This window comes from Sprattus sprattus (assembly GCF_963457725.1).
Source record: "Sprattus sprattus genome assembly, chromosome: 10".
NCBI classification, from domain to species: domain Eukaryota; kingdom Metazoa; phylum Chordata; class Actinopteri; order Clupeiformes; family Clupeidae; genus Sprattus; species Sprattus sprattus.
In genome coordinates this window covers 1,406,835-1,429,698 of record NC_137908.1, presented here as the reverse complement: position 1 = coordinate 1,429,698, position 22,864 = coordinate 1,406,835, and the positions used below count along the sequence as shown (strand labels likewise).

The following is a 22,864-nucleotide window of genomic DNA, read 5'->3' as shown; positions in this document are numbered from 1 at the left end:
GACTTGTGACCTGATTCCTTTAAACCACGGCTGTGTGGATATTTTAACGTCCTTCACACACACACACACACACACACACACACACTTCCATGTCAACAACTGAGCCCAACATTAATGAGCCCATTTGGTTCCAGCTGTGAGCCCGCCCACAAGCCCCCCCCACACGAACACGCACACACACACACAAACACACACACACACCAACGGCCTCCCACAGGTCATGTGATCAGAGGGGGGGAAATGACTGCAACGGATGGCCCTAATAAGAGAGGGAGGGGGGGGGGGGGGGGGGGGGTGGTGGCAGAGCAGCCTCCCTGGGGGGGCGCAGCTTATTAACATAGGGTCTGTCTAGTGTGTGTGTGTGTGCGGGGGTTGGGGGTGGTGGTGGAGAGATGAGGGCTGCCAAACGCATTCTGCTGAGGACAAACTGCTAAACAGTAAAACCCACAGGGACCCTGCAGTGCAGACACACACACACACACACACACACACACACACACACACACACACACACCCCATACAAAGAGGGCGCTGAGACTGGCTGCATCACAAACAGGCTTTCATGAACATGAACACAGACCCGTATTACCATACCAAACCATACCATACCCCCACCCAACACACACACACACACACACACACCCCCACCCAACACATGCACTACCCCTCTAGCACACAGGAGAGGCTGTGGCATCTAGCTGTTCCGCTCCAACTAAACCTTTACTTTCAGCTCAACTCACAAGAGTGCTCGCTCGCACACACACACACACTACAAAAACACACACACACACATACACACACACACACACACACACACACACACACATACACATACACACACACATCTAATCTAATCTAGATACCCCACCCTTGACTCCAGACCTACACAGGCCCCACGGGACCAGGCTTTGCTGATCAGCTGTGAGAGTGTGTGTGTGTGTGTAAGTGAGAGTGTGAGTGTGTGCGCCTCTTAGAAAAGAGTTTGGCATTGAGAAACCTATCCGCCATGGCAGGTGCAGGGGTCGATCTCAGGGCACTTGTTCAAACAGGAAATAGAAAAAATGTGATCAGGAACAGGAAGTAAGCCAGGTGCGGACCGTGGAGGGGCAGCCTTGTTTTGACAGCATCCACATTGAAAAAAAGATCAACAAGGTGTCACCCAGTCTGTGTGTGTGTGTGTGTGTGTGTGTGTGTGTGGCACCCCAGGCCCAACTGCTGTTTTTAAATGCTGTGTGGATGTGCTCTTCGTATGCAAATACCTCTGGATAAACCAGATCGGATTCCTCATGTGAGTTTATAGCTGGCGCTACTGGGCATGACTGTTATATTCTGTCTGCCATGTGATTGGATCGTACTGCTATATTCTGCCTACGATGTGATTGGATCGTACTGTTATATTCTGTCTGCCATGTGATTGGATCGTACTGTTATATTCTGTCTGCGATGTGATTGGATCGTACTGTTATATTCTGTCTGCGATGTGATTGGATCGTACTGCTATATTCTGTCTGCGATGTGATTGGATCGTACTGCTATATTCTGTCTGCGATGTGATTGGATCGTACTGCTATATTCTGTCTGCGATGTGATTGGATCGTACTGCTATATTCTGTCTGCGATGTGATTGGATCGTACTGCTATATTCTGTCTGCAATGTGATTGGATCGTACTGCTATATTCTGTCTGCGATGTGATTGGATCATACTGTTATATTCTGTCTGCGATGTGATTGGATCATGCAGCCCACTGCGTACCTGCTAAGGAATGACCCCTCTGTGGATAGACAGTGTGAAACCCGACCCCACACTGTAACCCTGACTACCAGACGACCAGCTCAGACTGGCCTGATCATATTCTCATATGGCTCCTAAATTTCCCTCGGGAGTAATAAAGTATCCATCATTCTATCTATCCATCCATCATTCTATCTATCTATCATCTCAGTGTGTGAATATATGTGTACATACTTACTCTTACACCTTGGATATCTTACAATCCTCCTGACCAGTGTGACTTTAGAACCCGTAGAACCGGAGTAATCCGCCATTATGGAACCATAGGCTCGGTGTTTAACCTGGCATCTAGCGCCACCTATAGTGTGGTGGTGGACACCACTCAGAACTCTGAGATCTACACTATAGCAACGAAGCTAACAGAGCTAACCAGAGAGTGTGACGATGTCAAGAGTAGAGGAACCTTTCTACACGTGTGACCAGACGCATGAAGAACGATGGGAGAGTAGAGGAACCTTTCTACACGTGTGACCAGACGCATGAAGAACGATGGGAGAGTAGAGGAACCTTTCTACGCGTGTGACCAGACGCATGAAGGACGATGGGAGAGTAGAGGAACCTTTCTACACGTGTGACCAGACGCATGAAGAACGATGGGAGAGTAGAGGAACCTTTCTACGCGTGTGACCAGACGCATGAAGGACGATGGGAGAGTAGAGGAACCTTTCTACGCGTGTGACCAGACGCATGAAGGACGATGGGAGAGTAGAGGAACCTTTCTACACGTGTGACCAGACTCATGAAGAACGATGGGAGAGTAGAGGAACCTTTCTACGCGTGTGACCAGACGCATGAAGAACGATGGGAGAGTAGAGGAACCTTTCTACGCGTGTGACCAGACGCATGAAGAACGATGGGAGAGTAGAGGAACCTTTCTACGCGTGTGACCAGACGCATGAAGAACGATGGGAGAGTAGAGGAACCTTTCTACACGTGTGACCAGACACACACAACACACACACACACACACATCTAACTCTATAGGCGGTGCACTTAAGCCTAAAGGTGTTGCACTAAAGCACTTCCAGGTAGTGGGACCCTGGAGGCCGTGCCTGGCAGCTGAGGTGCGCTGAGCTGAGCTGAGGTGGTGTGTGTGTGTGTGTGTGTGTGTGTGTGTGTGTGTGTGTGTGTGTGTGTGAGGGGGGGGGGACTCACGGGGCGGTTGGCTCCGTGCTGGAACAGGTGGTAGGGGTAGAGGATCCTCTCGTAATGAGCGCGCAGGTGTGAGCCCACGGCCTTGCCTGGAGCGAAGCCCAACTTCAGAGAGATCTTAGTCCACCTCCGCTCTCGGCACACCGTATCGAAACCGCCTTCATCCTTCACCAGCTGAGGAGGGAGAAACACACACACACACACAAATATCATCACAAACATGGTCACTCATATATACTGTATAAAAAAAATGACTCATACAAAAAACATATTTCACACACAAAGACACACATGTATACTAACCTTCAAATACACACACACAAAATGTCATTAGGCACACGTTCACTCACATGTAAACACAAACACACACACACACACGATATGTCAGAGAGGGAACTGCCACGGGACCGGTGTTGACCTGCGGGACACATCTGCCGGTGCCATAGCTGGTCTCTCTGGCACAGTGGGGCGAGGTGTGTGTGAGTGTGTGTGTGTGTGTGTGTGTGTGTGTGTGTGTGTGTGTGTGTGTGTGTGTGTTTGGGGGGGAGGCGCCTTTCCTTATAGAGCTGTGCAGTGGGGTGAGGTGTGTGTGTGTGTGAGTGTGTGTGTTTGGGGGGGAGGTGCGGTTTCTTATAGAGCTGTGCAGTGGGGTGAGATGTGTGTGTGTGTGTGTGTGTGTGTGTGTGTGTGTTATTGTGTGTGTGTGTGTGTCATACCGTGTAGAGCTGGAACAGGTCCAGGATCTTGCGCTCCACGTGTGGGATCTTGAGTGTGCATCCCTGCAGCTCCCAGAACTTTGCGATCTGATCCAGGAAGTTGAGCTTCACCCTGGTCTGAGCCTGTCCCACAATGCATCGGGAGATCAGCCCTCCACACACAGCAGTCATCAACAACTAACACTTCCACACACACACTCAGTCTGAGCGGCCACACACAGCTGTCAACAACTAACAGTCCCACACACACTCAGCCTGAGTGTGTCCGAGAGCAGCCACCCCACATTGAGCACTGGGAGATCAGCTCTCCACATATAGACCACAGAAGCCTCCCAGTCTACTAACTTCTAAACTCTTTGGAAAAGACAAATAGAAATCTCAAAACACAGTGGTGTATATCAGAATGTACAGCACCAGTCAAAAGCTGGACACACCTTCTCATTTTTTGAAAGTTTTTTTCTTTACTTTTATTATTATCCTACATGGTATATAACACTTTTTTTGTTTAGTACATAATTCCATATGTGTTCTTTCATAGTTTAAATGTCTTCAGTATTAATCTACTATGTAGAAAATAATAAAAGTAAAGAAAACAGGTGTGACCAAACTTTTGACTGGTACTGTACATCCTACAATTATGATCCTACTGAACTGTCAATCAAGAATGGGGATTAAATTGACCCTGTACACACACTGACTCACTAACACACACACACCAGATTTTTGTTGTTGTGAGTCACATAGTTAGCTAGCAAAGAGGTTGTGAGCTGATGACCTTTGACCCCAGGGGGTCGTGACCCCTCTCTCCAGACGGCATGCTCAAGGCCAAATGGCCAGGCTCGATGACAGCCCCCCCACTGGCTCACACAAAGGAGACCCTTGCCCTCCCAGTGCCAGGCTTAATCACCAGTCACAGCTCACACACTCAGGAGAAATGTCTGTGTGTGTGTGTGTGTGTGTGTGGGTGTGTGTCTGTGTGTGTCTGTGTGTGTGAGGGTGAGTGTGTGTAAGTGTGTGTGTGAGGGTGAGTGTGGGTGTGTGTCTGTGTGTGTGAGGGTGTGTGTGTGGGTCTGTGTGTGTCTGTGAGGGTGAGTGTGTGTGTGTGTGCGCGCATGTATGTGTGTGCATACCTCCAGCTCGTTGAGCCTCTGGATTCGAGGAGTGAAGTGCAGGCGGTCGACATCACAGGCAAATGGAGGCTGCCAGCCCTGCAGGGGTTCAAACACACCAACAGGCCGGTTAAGGCCCAAATATACTTCTACCAGGCCGTTACTCCGTGGTCACGCAGTTGCATAAACATACTTGTTTTCATTTATGGTTCTCTGACGGTTGTTGCAAAGCAATAAAAAAAAATAAAAAAAGATGGCGAACCAAAGTCCATAGATGGTCATATTTGTACATAAAAGTTGTTTGTTTGACTATTTTTTTTTTTTGCTTAGATTTTTGAAAATTTCAGAGAAATAGACACTGTGCAATGTAAAAACCCTGTTATTGTAACTGAAAAATACGTCTGAGGGATTTGCAAGTTGTGTGAGGAAGCTATCTAATTTTGGCATACTACTACCCACAAGCGATGTATTGACAGATTGACAGAGTCTGATAGTTACGACAATTGGGAGGTGCACATCAGGCCACAGAGAGGTGCTCGATGAGGGTCTGCCGCCACGGAGAGGGCTCTCCATGTCTCCGTAAACGGACAACCATATATTGGGCTTTACACATACACACACACACGCCCACACACACACACCTAATATCACTCAGATACACACAGAGCACAAGTACACAAAACACTCGATCAATCAAACACACAGCGACAACCCAGTTGACTCGCTTATCATTAACAAAGACACACACACACACACACACACACACACACACACACACACACACACACACACACACCTGTATTTCTCCTTCAGGCACACTGAGGCAATGACAGACAAACACGTAGTCTCACTAATAAACACGAACAGAAACACACTTCATCTCATTAATAAACACACACACACACACACACACACACACAAAGGTTATAACCACACACAGAAAGCCAACAGCGTCCCTCCCTCGCCATAATCGTTCCTAAACTTGTTTAAATGCAGAGAAAAGGGGCGACTCATTTGAGCCTTCACTTGCACATCGTCTTATCTAAACTACTTTTCACACTGCGACTTTAAAAACATCAGCTTTTGAATTTAATCCAGTCGGTATTCTTCACATCATAACAAAAACAAGACTATTCATTCATGAGATAGAAACACTCTGTGACAGTGTGAAACATTCCACTCATATGTCCTCTGTGACCTCGTTTCTCTGAGCTGGCTCGAAGCGAGCCAAGCCTCGGTGCACACACGCCAACAGTCCACCGTGTTTTAGCACGGGTCCAATCTGGGCCATCCGAAGGGCCGGTTAAAGACGAGGCTTAGCAGGCCCAGATAAGCCCAAAAAACACACACACACACACACACACAAACCAATCGGTGTGATGGAGATTGCCAGATATTCACGGCCAATGGTAACGGAAACAGCATCTTCTTACATACTCAGGCATCGTTAAAAATAAACTACCCCAAATCTTATAACAACAACCGTATGCCCACAATGCACGAGTTATGGCGTGCAATCCATCTGCTCCTGCAGAGTGCTTTACCATCCCGCGCTCATAACAAACGCTGCACTCGGTTTTGAGTCTTAACCACATAACAATGTTTCCAACATAAAGGCATATGTGGGCTGTTGCCACTTCAGTGAATCGGAGCGATGTTTGTGCTCGTCTCGGTTTGAATCCACCGGGCACCGTGCAGCCTGACACTCTCTGGCGTGAAGAACGTGCTTCGCTAAATCGAAAGGACCAAACTCCACTTGATGTTTGCCTGGGAACCGTTAACATCGCCTTTGTCATTCAAATAAACAAGAAAGACACAGAATATGGCATCCATCTCTGAACCGAAGCCACCGTGCGTTCAGTAGATACAAGCGCTACATTATATAATCGGATGGGGCAAAGTAAGAACGGCAGTCCTTGTTACTTCGTCCAACATCATCCTTTAAACGTCGTTGGTTATAATTATGTAGTATCAGCGTAGTAATCTGACAATATAATAATGGGATGTGCAACTAGTGCATTGTATATAGGATTACTGGAAATCTGCCTTGAGAACCAGACTCTTTATTAATGTTCTCAAAGCTAACTAATGGGGTTCACTGGCTTGGAAATGATAAGTTTGTTTTCTCTTCGTGGCCGTCTAACTACAACAGTAATGGCCGAACAGAACGAACAAGAAGGCTTCCAGGAAGCGCCCTAGCGCCATCAACCTCAACAACCTTTTCGGGCACCAGATGAGAGTGTTTCCGTGACTTTATTTACTTTCGTCAAAGCACGGCTCACTCGAGGTGGAAATCTCGGCTATAATGTGATCAGGCCAGGCCTACGACAAAATGACTACACGTTATGATTACTGACACTGGGGTATCTTCATAGTGGAGATGGGCGCGTCACCCTCCATCAACAACTAACAGTCACACACACACACAAACACACTTACATAATAATGTGCCATCCGCCTTTGTAGCCACATTTTTGGGGGTATGATTATTTAGTTTGAGGCCTTGAAATTACTTACTTGGCTTGCTACTTTGTCATTTCATGAATACATAGCAGGGCGATATCCAGCCGTCAGCAGGGCACTAACGTCACTCATACTGATAACGTTAAACTAGCCAACTTACTGTTGGAGCACCACTGAAGGAACAGGGAAACAAACAAACACACAGAAAGAGAAACTAACAATATAATGCTTCCTTTGAGGTCTCTTCGGATCAGACAATAACACACCTCCCCAACTTATCAGTGTCGTCTTTTAATATCTATTTATTATTTTCAAATAAATTATTCGCTTTTCCCCATTTGAGCTGGTGTGACCTTACATGAAGAAATCATGTAAACAATGTTTAACAGCCGTGGATAACTAGGTCACCGGAGTACATGAAGAGAATATCGTTACTGTACCGAAGTATTTTACGCTGAGCGTAACTTACACACACAAACACACGCGCACACGCCGTTACTTGACTAGCTAGCTTCAACCACTCGAGCCGCAATCCGCCATGTTGAAAAACCTGTCTTTAACAGAAGTGTTTTTAACCTAACTCTGATCAGCATATCACTGAGAAATATGCATTGAATTGACGTGTTCGTTGTTGTATTGGCACAAGTAATCGTTATACATACCTGTGGCGGTCGGACTTTGCAGATACCAGTTTTTTCAGCTATTGGTCGTATTTTGTTGATAAACGCAAATGGGTCGGCAAATTCCTCCCAACTGGGCTCAAAGACAGGACACTCCGGTGGAGGAATGAACTCGTTTGGCCGAGGTTGGGTCATCGTCGTTATGTTTTTCCGAAAAGTGACATGTACTTGATTCAATATATTCTTAAGCTAACTGTGTTGGTTCTCTAGTTGTGTGTCAGTCTCTGAACACAAACTCCTTTCACCTGAACTCCAGCAATTAGCTAGCCCACATCCTCATTCACTTTGGCAACGGACACACACAACAGGATTGTCGATGTGAGTAGGTTAACTTCCGCCACAGAATATAGAGACCATAGAAGGTTTGCAGTGAAACCCTTTTATTTCTCTAAAAGTTTTTCCAAGATAGATATTTCTTAAATGTTCGTATAATTTGTAAAAGTAACAATAATAACAAATACATTTAGGGATAACCAAACAGACCGACTGAATAATAGTCGCATACATCAGAAGTTGAGAAAACAAATAAACAATTTTAAATCACAATAATCGATGATACCCTCAGTCTCTCAACGTGGAAGTACTCCAAAACCCGATAAAAACGCAATAAAATGCAATAGGGGACGTGAGTTTGAAACATTTTAAAAATGTGATCACTTTCCTTGGCAACAGGTCTTGGAAAAGACTAATTTTAACATGATGTATAGCCTCTCTTTCGAATGACCGGACATGTTTTTTCATGGCAGTTACTTTTTCCTTAGAATTATTATTCTAATTGACGATGGTCCATGGTGACTTACTTATGCGCATTAATAAGGTACAGCTGATAGCTTCAGCACGGCCGGAACTACTTTTTTAAATAGACTCTTGGCCATAGTCCTTCAGTTGACGAAATATCTTCGGGATTGGGTCGTCAGGCACACGAGTGTCGATTTATTAAACCACACTTCAAAGTACATTAACAAAAACAATCAAGCTACAATGTATCTTGTTATCAAAACAACTTACACAAGTATGGTAGCTTTGTTTAGACTACGTAGGCAAGGCTATGCAAGCCCAGCTTTGCCACAGAATAAATGCACAGTAGAGGTACCGACACGTCATAGGCGAGCTACGAAGAAGCTACTAGTAAACTCGACAGTGGCAATGTTATTGCGAAGGCAAAATGTAAGATTACAACTGCAGGTTGAAACGTATTGGAGGCGAAACACGGCTTACGTTACCGTTCCGAAACGCAACTAGATGTCAACTAGACAACCTGTAAAAGATGCTCGCTGTGGTATTTTGCATTTCTCATGTTTCAGCTGTTGGTGGCGATATTGTTTCTGAGTAAGCTAGCCTACTACTGCATCATTCCATTGCCGCCCAGCCTGCCAGCACGTAGGCTTACCACACGTCAGCATGCAAACACAAGCATCCAACCTAAACGCAGGTGCTTTGAAAACGTTGACACGCTGAGACAGATAAGTCCCTCTGACCATTATTTATCCACACATTTCGCCAGTAAAACCACGAGCAATCCACCTGAGTTAAGATGATTAAGAGAAACCCCCGCTGTGTTAATGTAATTGATATCAAATCTTTAGTGCATTCAAACTACTGAGGACGTCGACCAAATAATTAGGAAACTGTTTTTTTGTGTGCATATTCTACGAGTGACGTTTTGCGAAAAAGATTGGGCACGTTTGACTTGTCGTCAATTCTCAGACTGATTTCCTCTGACCGCAGATTTCTCTCTGATGCTTGGTATTGTTTAACAATGTTTGTTTCGGTCGTGTCCGTTGCAGTTGATTTGAGAGGTCTACGTCTGAACAAATATGAAAGAGCCTGATTTCACAGAGCCAAATGGGGCAGCAGGCAAGATACATGAAGAAATTAGTAAGTGTTTAAAATAAACTGATTTGATTTAGCTAAAAGAATATAGTTTTTTTTTTCCTCTGCTTAATTTCCTGTTCCACACTCTAGTCCAGTCGGTGGCGGTAATGCACCTCTAAACTAGCTTGCCATCCGCTAATAAACACCGAAGAAGAAAAATCAAACCGGATCAAGAGTCGACACTTTTCATGTAAACAGCCATGCAGGATCCCATCAAATGAGATTATTGGGCTTCATTCAGAAAAAAAAATATTCCATCTTCCTAACTACCACATTCAACCTTTAGTAGGTGTTATTTGAAAACAAAATTTCGCAAATATTTGTTCTGCTGTGGCTTGGCTTCCTTCCTCTCCCATGTACTGCACATGTTAAGTCATGGAGAGTCTAAGGTCCCCCCCAGTACTGTTAGGAGAGTGGAATCAACAGGAGATCATAACTTGACTATACTGACAAAACACATAATCCACTTTTACCCGCTGGTTCAATTTATAGTTCCCCTTGAACAGATAGAATTACACTCACCCAGGGAATACGCACTTTAAACACAACTTTTATTTTACTGAGTTAAAAGTAACTGAAAGTGCAGTATAGAGTTCCAATAAGCAAGGCTGGCTTAATAAAAAAAGGACTGGCAACAATAACTATGTGAAAACTTGAGATCGTCCCTCCCTTATACATGCCATAGAGAGTGTGTAGGTTAGTGACTGACTGACTAGGCCATAGGGTTATACATTATATTGGCATGTATATCCTGCTCAGATCACTGGGTCAATGAACATACATTGAACTGTAACAATAGTACTGGTGTACACACGGACCTGTTTGAATGAATGTGACACCTGAAGTGAGCGTGGAGCGTGAGATGCGTGAGATGCACGTAGGTAGTGTTAGACAGTTAATAAAGAGTTGCTGGCTTGGGCTGTTATAAAGTCATTCTGTAGCTCCTTTTTGCATAAAGGGACTCCAGAATTACTTTAAAACAGCCCAACACGGGCCACTCTGGATCTTTTCAGGCGTCACAATCATACAGGTCCGTGTGTGTGTGTACACAATTACTATGGTTACAGACGTGCATAATTCATGTAATGGGTCAGCAGCTGATACCAACGTTAGCACACACCCAAAATATGATAATGGAATCTTACTTACAGATTAAAATTGAGAAAAAAAGACAATACGGTAAGAACAAACACATCAGCATTTGCAAACTGCTGGCTGGGAATGCAGGTGAGAGCAATCAGTATTACAACACTTCAGTATTCAGCCAGCAAGCTGCTCGCTCACACAGGGACCGATGGAGCACCATGTGGTGTAGTAGACCCAGTGGAGAGATAGACATCCTGAGCTGGTCCCCCCCGCTGACTGGTTCACCTGAGCTGGGGTGCCCCTCCTGTGAGAGGCGGGGTCCTCAGGCATGGTCAACCCTCTCCAAGGCCACATAGAAACTCTTCTTGTCGTCTAAACAGTGCCAGCCGATGGGTCCAATCTCACAGTCTGCACAAATGAGGTACTTTATCGTACCCACGTCCTTCGTGAAGCCCACATTTTCAAAGGTGAACATGTCATCCACCACCCAATGGGCTGTCAACGTGTCCCCATCCACCGAGCCATCTGATTGGGTAATACTGGTCTTCTTCCGCATAGAGGGGAGAAATAGCTGAAGGAGGATTAAAGAAAATAACAAATACAGTTTAGAGACAAGAATGACACGAGTCAGAGCTATGAACCAGGAACAATAAGGGACTCAATTAGTCCTAGTTTTGTGAGACTATTCATTCTGATCTTCATTCCCATTATTTTGACATGCTTGTCTTAACCGTATTTACCTCTTTCTCTGTGAACTGTGCCATCCCTGGACAGAGCACCTTGGACCCACATCGTTGGCACAGCACTGACTTGATATTCTTCCCGTCTTCAGACACGAGGGTTGAGCGATCAGAACACGGCCCAGACAGCGAACTCTGTCCATCTTGATCCATAGTGACAGCTTTGGTTGTTCTAACGTCAATGAAACGGCAGATTTGATGTGCACGCTATCAATATTCTGGCTAGCTAACTTGTCCACAATTCAAAAACAATGGATTGTTATCGAGCTAGTCAGCTACGTGTACGATAACGTGTGGTTATCTAATCATCAGCAGTCAAACCACTTAAAAATGTTTGAAGTTCCAAATTAATTTGGACTTCTTGCTTCAAAGCCTGTCAAACACCCAAGACGACACACAAGCCAACGCTAACGTTAAACATGAGTTCGAGTCCACCACCACCAGTTAGCAAACACACTCCACGTTGTCTGTGACCAAGTTGGCAACTACAAACACATTTCTTCGAAACGGGGATGGCAAAAAGGCTTGCAACTACAACAGGAGATGCAGACAAAATATACTGATGCCCTACACATAAAAAAATCTGGTACGTTTGCAGGTGGTCACTCCTTAGCGGCGGAAAGCGCTGGGGTCAATTGAGCAACACGAATAGAGAGCCGACTGGAAACCAAACATCATATTAAGTTCCGGCATCCATCACGGGATTACGGACGGAAACTACAATACATAATTAGGCTTTTCTGTTCTTGTGTCAGGACAGCCGGTTTGAACATTACATTTTACATTTTTTTTTAACTGAGTCACAACAATACAGTAATATAGAACAATGCCATCAAGACACACCTCCCTTTTGTATCGTTCAAGGTGCACATTTCATTCAGGAATAGTAAACCAGGTATGATTGACGTTTTCACTTCTATGGCTGTCTGCATCGGACCTCAAAGACGCAGCAGGTATCATCCTCAAGTGGCTGAAAGCCAGGGCCCGCGTTAGATTAGGGCCCTGACCCGCTCTAGAGAGCTGTAATGTGGGTCACTTCGGCACCATGACAACCAGCCCAGCGAAATCCATATTGAGCCGCCAGCCAGGGTGGCCCGTGAGAGAGCGACTTGCAGAGCTAGCCGTTAAACCATCTCGCACACAACACGACCACAGTACTGCGCACAATTTAAGCATGCTTTGAAGTTTTAGTATTGTAGTGTTGTTAAAGTCTTTATTTGCCAGTATAGGGTATGTGGCATTACTGTTATCTTGTACAAAGTTAATCAAAATAAACAAAATGGTTTGAAGTTTATTGAAGTATTGTACAGTTAAAGTCTATAGGCTTTCTGCCGGGACAGGGTATGTGGCATTACTGTAATCTTGTACAAAGTACATAAAAACAAACAAAAGAAATCAAATAGATTACACAGCTCCCATTTTATCATTCATAAATATTTATTATAATCTTCACATTTTCAGTGAAATGTTTGATTTACCACTGGTCTACACATAACAAGAAATGAGTACACAGATTGTTTTTAGTCTTCCAAATAAAGCCACATAAAGTAAGCTTCTTTAACAGGGAGCTAACCCTAGTCTTATACAGCAGTTTGAGAAAAATGCATTGATGGAGGTCAACATTCACTAGTGACTGGATTGGAGTAAGAAAAAAAGAATATTTATATGCAAGACCCTAAGTTCACTAGACTGCAGTGGAGGCCCGACTATTTAAAACTATTTCCAGTGGCCTAAGGCACAGGAATACTAAAGGATTATTGTACACAGACAGACTGCATGGAGGACCTTGTGCAGCACTTTATATTATCATCTGGAATAATGGATTGTAAGGTGCAACAACAGCTTGACCTACTGAGTTCTGAGTTCTTGGAACTCTACTGAGTTCTGAGTTCTTAGAACTCTACTGAGTTCTGAGAACTCTTCTGAGTTCTTAGTTCTTAGAACTCTACTGACGCCACGCCGATGAAGGCTTCAGATGCCATTGGAACCTCAAGAGAGAGTTTGACCTATTTATTCTACCCCCCCCCCCCCCCCCTCCCCCCTCCAGCTCACCCTGTGTGCGTTCCCAGTCTGCTTATAAAACAATACATCATTTACTTGTTCAAGGATTGAATGCCCGCTCTGCATATTGGCCAATCAGGTAATGGACAGGTGTGTGTGGGGGTAAAAATGCCTCAACTGCCCCACAGCCCTAAACAGCAGTCAGCTCTGGATCCAGTCCGACTCCAGCCGGGTCCAGCCCCCCCCCCCCCCGCCCTCGTCTGTCTGTCTGGGAGGGAGGGACTCCCCTGTCTGGGAGGGACTGCAGGACTGGGAGACGAGGCGGCGTCCTAACCAGAAGACACTCTGGCCTGAATGAGAGAGCCCCCTGCAGGACTGGAGTCGAGGCGTCCTAACCCAAAGCCACTCTGGCCTAAATGAGGGGGTATGTGTATGAGAGTAAGGTGCTTCCAACATCACTGATTTCCACCAAAAGAACCCCCAGAATCTACCCAGCTGTCCAGAGTGAGATTAATCAGACGCTAAACCCACCCGCTACAGCTAACCCCCTTTCAATCCATCTTACCATAAAGAGATGAATCACATGCTAACTCCAGCATCAGACGCTAACTCAGCACCCTTAAGCTAACCCCTTCAACCCAGCTTAACATAGAGATGCAACGGATGCTAACGCAACCCGCTACAGCTAACCCCTTCAACCCAGCTTACCACAGAGATGCATCGGATGCTAACGCAACCCGCTACAGCTAACCCCTTCAACCCAGCTTACCACAGAGATGCCGCTGCAACACTGGCCCACAGGTCGCTAACGCTAACTCTACCTGAAACCAGAGCAGCCCCAGATATATAAACACACCTAGCAGGAAACCCAATGAGGTGACAGACAGGAGAATGAACCAATGAGGTGAGAGACAGGAGAATGAAGAGCATAATGAGGAGCGGAGAGGAGAGGAGTTCATGACCTATTCAATTATCCAGCAGCACGTTTCCGAGAGGGGAGGGGGGACGAGGAGAGGGGGGTGGAGGAGGGGGGGGGAGGGGTCTGAGGTGAGATGGGACTGCAGAGGGGAAGGTTTCGGGGGGGGTGGGGGTGGGGTGGGGTTTCAGAGGAGAGTGTCATCAGTGCAGCCTCCCTCCAGGCCGTAGCGAAACTCCTGCAGGTTGGACACGCCGTAGAAGTGGACGAAGGCGGCCGCCACCACCAGCACGTGGAAGATCTGGTGCGAGTGGAACTACACACACACACACACACACACACACACACACACACACACACACACACACACACACACACACACACACACGCGAAGAGAAGAGTGGAGGAGAGAAATGAGGAGTGGAGGAAAGGACAGAGGAAGAATGGAGTGGTGGTAAAGAGGACAAATGTGGAGAAGAGAAGAAGAGAGGCACAACATTAGATAAGTGAAACACATTATACACTCTTTCTATTCTGAATGAACACATTATACACTCTTTCTATTCTGAATGAACACATTATACACTCTTTCTATTCTGAATGAACACATTACACACTCTTTCTATTCTGAATGAACACATTAGACACTCTTTCTATTCTGAATGAACACATTACACACTCTTTCTATTCTGAATGAACACATTAGACACTATATTCTAAAGCCTTTGTGTGTTTCTATGTTTTATGTTTTTATGTTTCAAATTTCAGGTAGGCGTATACCTACTGGACAATAAATCTGTTCCTGATTCTGATTCTGATAATCCATCACACTGACCCCCCAACCCTTGACCCTTGACCCTTAACCCCGACCACCTGAGATCTCTGCTGTTAGTGAAGGGATCTTACCAGGAAGTCACACTGACCCCCCAACCCTTGACCCTTGACCCTGACCACCTGAGATCTCTGCTGATAGTGAAGGGATCTTACCAGGATGTCACACTTCCCGGGGAAGAAGCGCTCGGGAATGCGTGCGGCGTAGAGACCCGCCCCGGTGATGTACATCGCGCCCATGAGGTAGAACCACCCCATCTGCCCCACGGTCGTCGCCTTCACAAAGCCCTCCTTGATGGTGAAGTGCATTGTGGGAACAATGCCACTCAATCCCAGGCCCATGAACACACCTGTGGTGACATCATACATTTACACCTGTGGTGACATCATACATTTACACCTGTGGTGACATCATACATTTACACCTGTGGTGACATCATACATTAACACCTGGATGGTTTTGGCCTGTGGGTGTGCACTGTGACTATGGGATGTTATATCAGTGACCTGTATGTACTATGAGGTCACCTGTGAAGGGTATTCAAAATATTATAAACATGATCCTAACTTCTACTAATAAATCTGGACACATTTAAGGGATATTCATTTGCCGGATCATAGCCACTAGCCTAAAGTTGATAGCCCTGGAGTATCTTAACAGCCTTTTAGCACAGATCATAGCTATTAGCCTAAAGTTGATAGCTCTTGAGTATCTGAACAGCCTGTTAGCACAGATCATAGCCATTAGCCTACAGCTGATAGCTCTTGAGTATCTGAACAGGCTGCATCATGGGTAAGGAGCAGAGACCACGCCAACCTCCCCTCACAGAGTGTGTATGCCCAGAGATAGGGAAATATGAAACTTTGACTTTAATCAAGTATGCATGTGTTTTAATCACATGCCTTTGTGAGCTGAAACATGACGTTTCTGTCTCTGTTCTTAAGTGTTAACAATTCTAACTCTGTTAATGTACTTAAAAGTGTACCTTCTGTATGTGTGTGTGTGTGTGTGTGTGTGTGTGTGTGTGTGTGTGTGTGTGTGTGTGTAAGCAAGGGCTGATAAAAATAACTAGTTGTTCTTCTTTTCTGCCGTGCTAAAGCATAACGTTGCAAAAAAGCAAAGTACGATGACCTCGGACGTCAGAGACCCACCATGTGGTTATCCCTGCTGATATAGTCTTTTGGCGTCAGAGAACGCTAACTTCTGTCTAGATAAACCTTGTGTGTTTAATTTGCTTCTCTCTCGTCTGCTGCTGTCTGGGAGTGAACCCGCTCTTTCTCTCTCTGTGTGTGTGTGTGTGTGTGTGTGTGTGTGTGTGTGTGTGTGTCCGTGCCTCTCTCTGGCCTGCCAGGACATGGGTGAGCCTGACAAGCTTGTTGTTGTTAAATAAATATAATTATTTGCAACGCCGGAGTCCTGAGGTAACTTGAGTGAATTTTCACCTACACCAAGTTCTAATCCTCTTTTTCATAGCAACCAATCAGGCGCCACTGAAGCCGTGGGACCCTGTGTGACACTGCAGCCAAGATGTGTGTGTTTTTCACCACCCTTACATAATTTACAGGCCTAGTGTGTGTGCATTCACTGTGTGTGTGTGTGTGAGTGAGTGTGTGTACATAATTTACAGGCCTAGTGTGTGTGCATTCACTGTGTGTGAATGGTGTCCATGGCAATAACTAGTATCAGGTAACATCTGCAAAGTGAGACAGAGGGATAAAGAGTGTGTGTGTGATATCTATGGGGTGAAATAGAGAGTGTGTGTGTGTGTGTGTGACAGACCCATACATCCAATCTTAGTTCTTTCGGACATTGTGTGTGTGTGTGTGTGTGTGTGTGTGTGTGTGTGTCTGTGTCTGTGTCTGTGTCTGTGTCTGTGTGTCTGTGTGTGTGTCTGTGTGTGTGTCTGTGTGTGTGTCTGTGTGTGTGTCTGTGTGTGTGTCTGTGTGTGTGTCTGTGTGTGTGTCTGTGTGTGTGTCTGTGTGTGTGTCTGTGTGTGTGTCTGTGTGTGTGTCTGTGTGTGTGTCTGTGTGTGTGTCTGTGTGTCAGTGTTACTGAGTGTCAGTGTTACTGAGTGTCTGTGTGTCTGTGTGTCTGTGTGTCTGTGTGTCTGTGTGTCTGTGTGTCTGTGTGTCTGTGTGTCTGTGTGTCTGTGTGTCTGTGTGTGTGTCGTACCGGCTCTGGTGGGTCGGTGGCGCGGCGTGGAGAAGCGTTCCCACTGTGCCACGATGATGGCGGCGATCCCGAGCACACACACGATGGTGAGGTAGATGAGCCGGGGCTGGGGCGAGCAGTAGAAGGAGTAGTACAGCCACGGCACGAACGACCCCATGATCAGCAGAGCAATGCCAGAGTAGTCCAGCCTACACACACACACACACACACACACACACACACACACACACACACACACACACACACACAGAGACAGACAGAATCAGAAGAGGAAACATAAGAGTAATCGTCAAGTAGTAGTGTACTTTCTTCCAGCATCGACCCCCACCCCCCCCTCTCACACACACACACACACACACACACACGGAATCAGAAGAGGAATCGTCGAGTAGTAGTGTACTTTCTTCCAGCATCAATCCCCCCCCCCCCCCTCTCTCACAAACACACACACACACACGAGGAATCATAAGAGTAATCGTCGAGTAGTAGTGTACTTTCTTCCAGCATCGACCCCCCCCCCTCTCACACACACACACACACACACACACACACACACACACACACACACACACACACACACACACACACACACACACACACACACACACACACACACAGCCCACTCACTTGGAGAAGGTGCGTGAGACTTTCTCGGAGTGGCAGTAGACGGTGTGGAAGAGCCAGGAGAAGCTGAGGCAGAGCACGGCGCCCAGGAAGAACATCCCGAACACCACCTTCTCCTGCAGGGGCGCCATGAAGTACACGTTGGGCCGCAGCATCGTCAGCGTGCCCAGACAGATGAACAGGATCAGACCTGCCGGACCAGGAGAACACATGTTGGGGGTTCCAGTGCGTGTGTGTGTGTGTGTGTGTGTGTGTGTGTGTGTGTGTGTGTGTGTGTATGTGTGTGTGCATTTTATACCCAGCAGGTGTGTCCAGATGTTGTCGGACTCTGTGTAGGTCCTGAGGATGTGTGTGTGTGTGTGTGTGTGTGTGTGTGTGTGTGTGTGTGTGTGTGTGTGTGTGTGTCGTACCCAGCAGATGTGTCCAGATGTTGCCAGACTCTGTAGGTCCTGAGGATATGTGCGTGTGTGTGTGTGGGGGTGTGTGTGTGTGTGTGTGTGTGTGTGTGTGTGTGTGTGTGTGTGTGTCGTACCCAGCAGGTGTGTCCAGATGTTGCCGGACTCTGTGTAGGTCCTGAGGATGTGTGTGTGTGTGTGTGTGTGTGTGTGTGTGTCATACCTAGCAGATGTGTCCAGATGTTGCCGGTCTCTGTGTGGATCCTGAAGATGCTCCCGAAGCAGGCCCTGAACGAGGGCATGGGGGGGCGGTGCCCGTGCTGGAGGTAGTCGTTATCCTTCAGCCAATCAGGGAGCATGTGGAACGGGATCACACGCCAGCGGCCCTCCCACACCTCACACACACACACACACACACACAAGTAGTTATGCACAAATAAACACACACAAACATGTGTCAGATACCATCGAATGAACTAGCACCACACACACACACTCACACACTCACACACAGCCACACACACTCTCTCTCTTTCTCTCATACACACACAGACACAGACACACACACACTCTCTCTCTCTCTCTCACAGACAGACAGACAGACAGACAGACAGACAGACAGACAGACAGACAGACAGACAGACAGACAGACAGACAGACAGACAGACACAGTGCTGGCTACCTTGTGCACAAACTCCTCCATCTTCTCCATGGCATGGTGAGCCTGGAGGGGCAGAGTGAAGGTCCCCGTCACGTCATCATCGTCCTCCTCCTCATCAACCAGGCCTGTGGCTCCCTGCAGCAACCGCACAGCATATTAGAACACCATCACACCACTACAAACTCACACGACTACACCATCACACGATTACACCATCACATGACTACTCCATCACAAGATTACACCATCACACGACTACACCGTCACAAGATTACACACTCACAAGATTACACCATCACACCACTACACACTCACAAGATTACACCATCACACCACTACACACTCACAAGATTACACCATCACACAATTACACCATCACACCACTACACCATCACACCACTAAACCATCACACGACTACACCATCACACGACTACACCATCACACGATTACACCATCACATGACTACACTATCACAAGATTACACCATCACACGACTACACACTCACAAGATTACACCATCACACGACTACACCATCACAAGATTACACCATCACACGACTACACCTGCCCAATCACATCACATCACACGACTACACCATCACAAGATTACACCTGCCCAATCACAGCACAGCATATTAGAACACCATCACACCACTACACCATCACACGACTACACACTCACAAGATTACACCATCACACGACTACACACTCACAAGATTACACCATCACACGATTACACCATCACACGACTACACACTCACAAGATTACACCATCACACGACTACACCATCACAAGATTACACCATCACAAGATTACACCACACGACTACACCATCACACGACTACACACTCACAAGATTACACCATCACAAGATTACACCACACGACTACACCATCACACGACTACACACTCACAAGATTACACCATCACACGACTACACCATCACAAGATTACACCACACGACTACACCATCACACGACTACACACTCACAAGATTACACCATCACACCATCACACGACTACACCATCACAAGATTACACCACACGACTACACCATCACACGACTACACCATCACACGACTACACACTCACAAGATTACACCATCACACGATTACACCATCACACGACTACACCGTCACACGACTACACCATCACACGACTACACCATCACAAGATTACACCACACGACTACACCATCACACGACTACACACTCACAAGATTACACCTGCCCAATCACATCACAGCAACAGCACAGCATATTAGTCACACGACTACACCATCACAAGATTACACCATCACACGACTACAGCATCACACGACTACAACGTCACAAGATTAAACCATCACACCACTACACCATCACAAGATTACACCATCACACAACTACACCATCACAAGATTACACCTGCCCAATCACATCACCTCACATCACATCACATGACTACACCTACGCCAGGTTGGCATTTCAACGGGATATAAAGGACTGCAATGCATTTGTATTTACGGAATTTCAGACTCTGTCATCCTACACGATGGCCTCTCCATTCATTGTGGATGCGAAAAAATCATCGTCCGGCTGCTCACCTGACCTCGAACATCTAAATGGTCAAGTGCAGACCCTTCTACCTGTCCAGGGAATTCTCTGCAGTCGCTGTTTACGTTCCACCCCAAGCTGACACCTTCGGTCACATCCCACGCCTTCGCCAGCTTCGTGTTTGTCATGTCCTGGTACATGTCATGAGACTCCTGGCTATCTCTAGCGCCAAGGCAAGTGCCAGCTTTTTCATGTAGCTCTGGTGTTTTAAATTCATGTATGTATTGTTTGTGAGTTGTATGTGCTTATGTGCTGAGGTGTGTTTTGTTTTTTTTACTGTTCCCACACAGTACTCCTCTAGGAGCATAGTCTGGGTGTTGTCTTTTCTCTCCTCCCCTCCCCAATGTTATGCAGTAATTCTCCCCTATCTTTAGCCAGTTTCACTCTGGCAGGGGGACTGCCAATGGAAACTGGCCTTTTGGCTACAATGGGGTGCATTTACATTTTAATGGCACAGGCACATTACTACACCGTCACACGACTACACCCATGTGTGTCCTAACCTCTGAAACGAGTCCCTTGGACCCCCCACACTGGTGTGTGTGTGTGTGTGTGTGTGTGTGTGTGTGTGTATGTGTGTTCTCACCTCTGAGGCGAGTCCCTTGGCCCCCCCACACTGGTGTGTGTGTGTGTATGTGTGTGTGTGTGTGTGTGTGTTCTCACCTCTGAGGCGAGTCCCTTGGCGCCCCCGGACGGGCCGGCCTCCTCCAGGAGAGGCCCTAATTCCATCAGCTCCACGTCGGGCGAGATGTGGCATTCCTCGGAGATGCGGCAGTCTGCGTCACTCGCAGACCCGTTGCGCGCTGCCATAGCTACACTGCCCTTGGTTACGCGTCTCCAGCCTCTGGTGCCGGCTGAAGCTTCACACCTCAGGTTCCGCTGTGGAAAAAAACCCAAAGCATTTTAGATATCCGTGCTGTCCATCACATCACAAAGAGACACTCCTTCTGTTAGAACTCCAACTTGCCAAAAAAAACGTATTTCTCATAACACACAAACACAGGGAGAGAGAGAGAGAGAGAGAGAGAGAGAGAGAGAGAGAGAGCGAGAGTGTGTGAGTCAGGCAGACAGAGAGAGAGAGAGAGAGAGAGAGAGAGAGAGAGAGAGAGAGAGAAAGGCTGCCAGCCTACCTGACCCACTTGTGACACTGTGTACAGGGATCTAGGTTTACCTGAGATGGGGCGAGACGAGACGAGGAGGCGGGGCTAGTACTCACACCTGCAAACAATACTTCTACTGTCTTGCATCCAAACTGGGATAAAAGAAACGAAAACAGTGTGTCAAATGACAGTGTGTGATGAAAAAAATAAAAGTTTCAGCCAGCAACAATACACTAAGTGAGGGCTCGTGTCGATTACAATTCTAATACGAATTTATTCTGTAGATCGATACCTAACTGCCAGAAATAACTAACAATACTACAACCAAAGAGTCCTTTCGGAAATACGAACGTAGCTGGGATGCTACGCTAATATTCAGCTAGCAAAACAGCTACCACCGTAGACGATTCCAAACAAAGCATCCGTAATCTATCCCGGCAACATTTTGACAGCCAAAAGTACATGATCTTGTTAAATCGGCACACAGACACTGCGTGCATATTAAAAAAAGAAGTTACAGATGTGCCGCATCTGTCCAACTTGTAGTTAGCCAGTAAGGTAGTGTTTACGAAATGGTGGGATAAGCTTGGTGGCTAACGTTAGCATACTAGCCACATTACTGGAAGCTAATGTGGACCACATATCCAGCAAACCAACAGAAAAAAAAACTATCACTACCGTATCCGCGTTACCAAAATATATATTACTAACGTTGCAGCAGCCTATTTTGCTCAGACGACGATAATACTTTGTAAATATGATGTGGATTTCATGAAAGAAATACGTTACCTTCCTCGTTCTCTAAATAGTTAGATGAAATATGATCGCTTCCGGATTCCGAAAAAAACAAGGGGAACAGGCTCTGAACAGCACTAATGAAGAGCGAAGTCTACATCAGGAAATGGGTTGAAACTGGCTCGCCGTTGTTTGTAATACAACGACGTAGTGAC

The 22,864-nt window shown here is 46.4% G+C and overlaps 2 protein-coding genes across 6 annotated transcripts in view; both read right to left on the bottom strand.

The window, feature by feature from the left end:
- LOC308371590 (guanine nucleotide exchange factor MSS4-like) overlaps positions 1-12,186 on the bottom strand; it is a 34,695-nt gene extending 22,509 nt beyond the window's left edge. For 3 of the 5 annotated variants that reach the window (XM_080846550.1, XM_080846552.1, XM_080846551.1), the window contains exons 1-4: positions 7,896-8,185; positions 4,792-4,869; positions 3,662-3,784; positions 2,949-3,119 (exon numbers count right to left, since the gene is read on the bottom strand). In XM_080846550.1, the coding sequence (XP_080702676.1) occupies positions 2,949-3,119; positions 3,662-3,784; positions 4,792-4,869; positions 7,896-8,048 (525 nt within the window). In that variant the 5' untranslated portion in view covers positions 8,049-8,185. Of the gene's footprint in view, positions 1-2,948; positions 3,120-3,661; positions 3,785-4,791; positions 4,870-7,895; positions 8,186-10,389; positions 11,446-11,614 lie in introns of those variants that run through there. The other 2 variants (XR_013968806.1, XM_080846553.1) reach the window with 2 other exon arrangements.
- Positions 12,187-13,042: 856 nt separating this feature from the next.
- On the bottom strand, positions 13,043-22,802 carry adipor1a (adiponectin receptor 1a). Its single transcript, XM_080846796.1, has 9 exons — positions 22,704-22,802; positions 21,986-22,066; positions 21,478-21,693; positions 19,237-19,350; positions 18,778-18,949; positions 18,163-18,349; positions 17,536-17,723; positions 15,519-15,712; positions 13,043-14,847 (listed from the first exon to the last, which is right to left on the bottom strand). Exons 3-9 carry the CDS (start codon positions 21,622-21,624, stop codon positions 14,719-14,721), a joined length of 1,131 nt encoding a protein of 376 aa, XP_080702922.1. The 5' UTR covers positions 21,625-21,693; positions 21,986-22,066; positions 22,704-22,802; the 3' UTR covers positions 13,043-14,718.
- Positions 22,803-22,864: the final 62 nt, after the last annotated feature.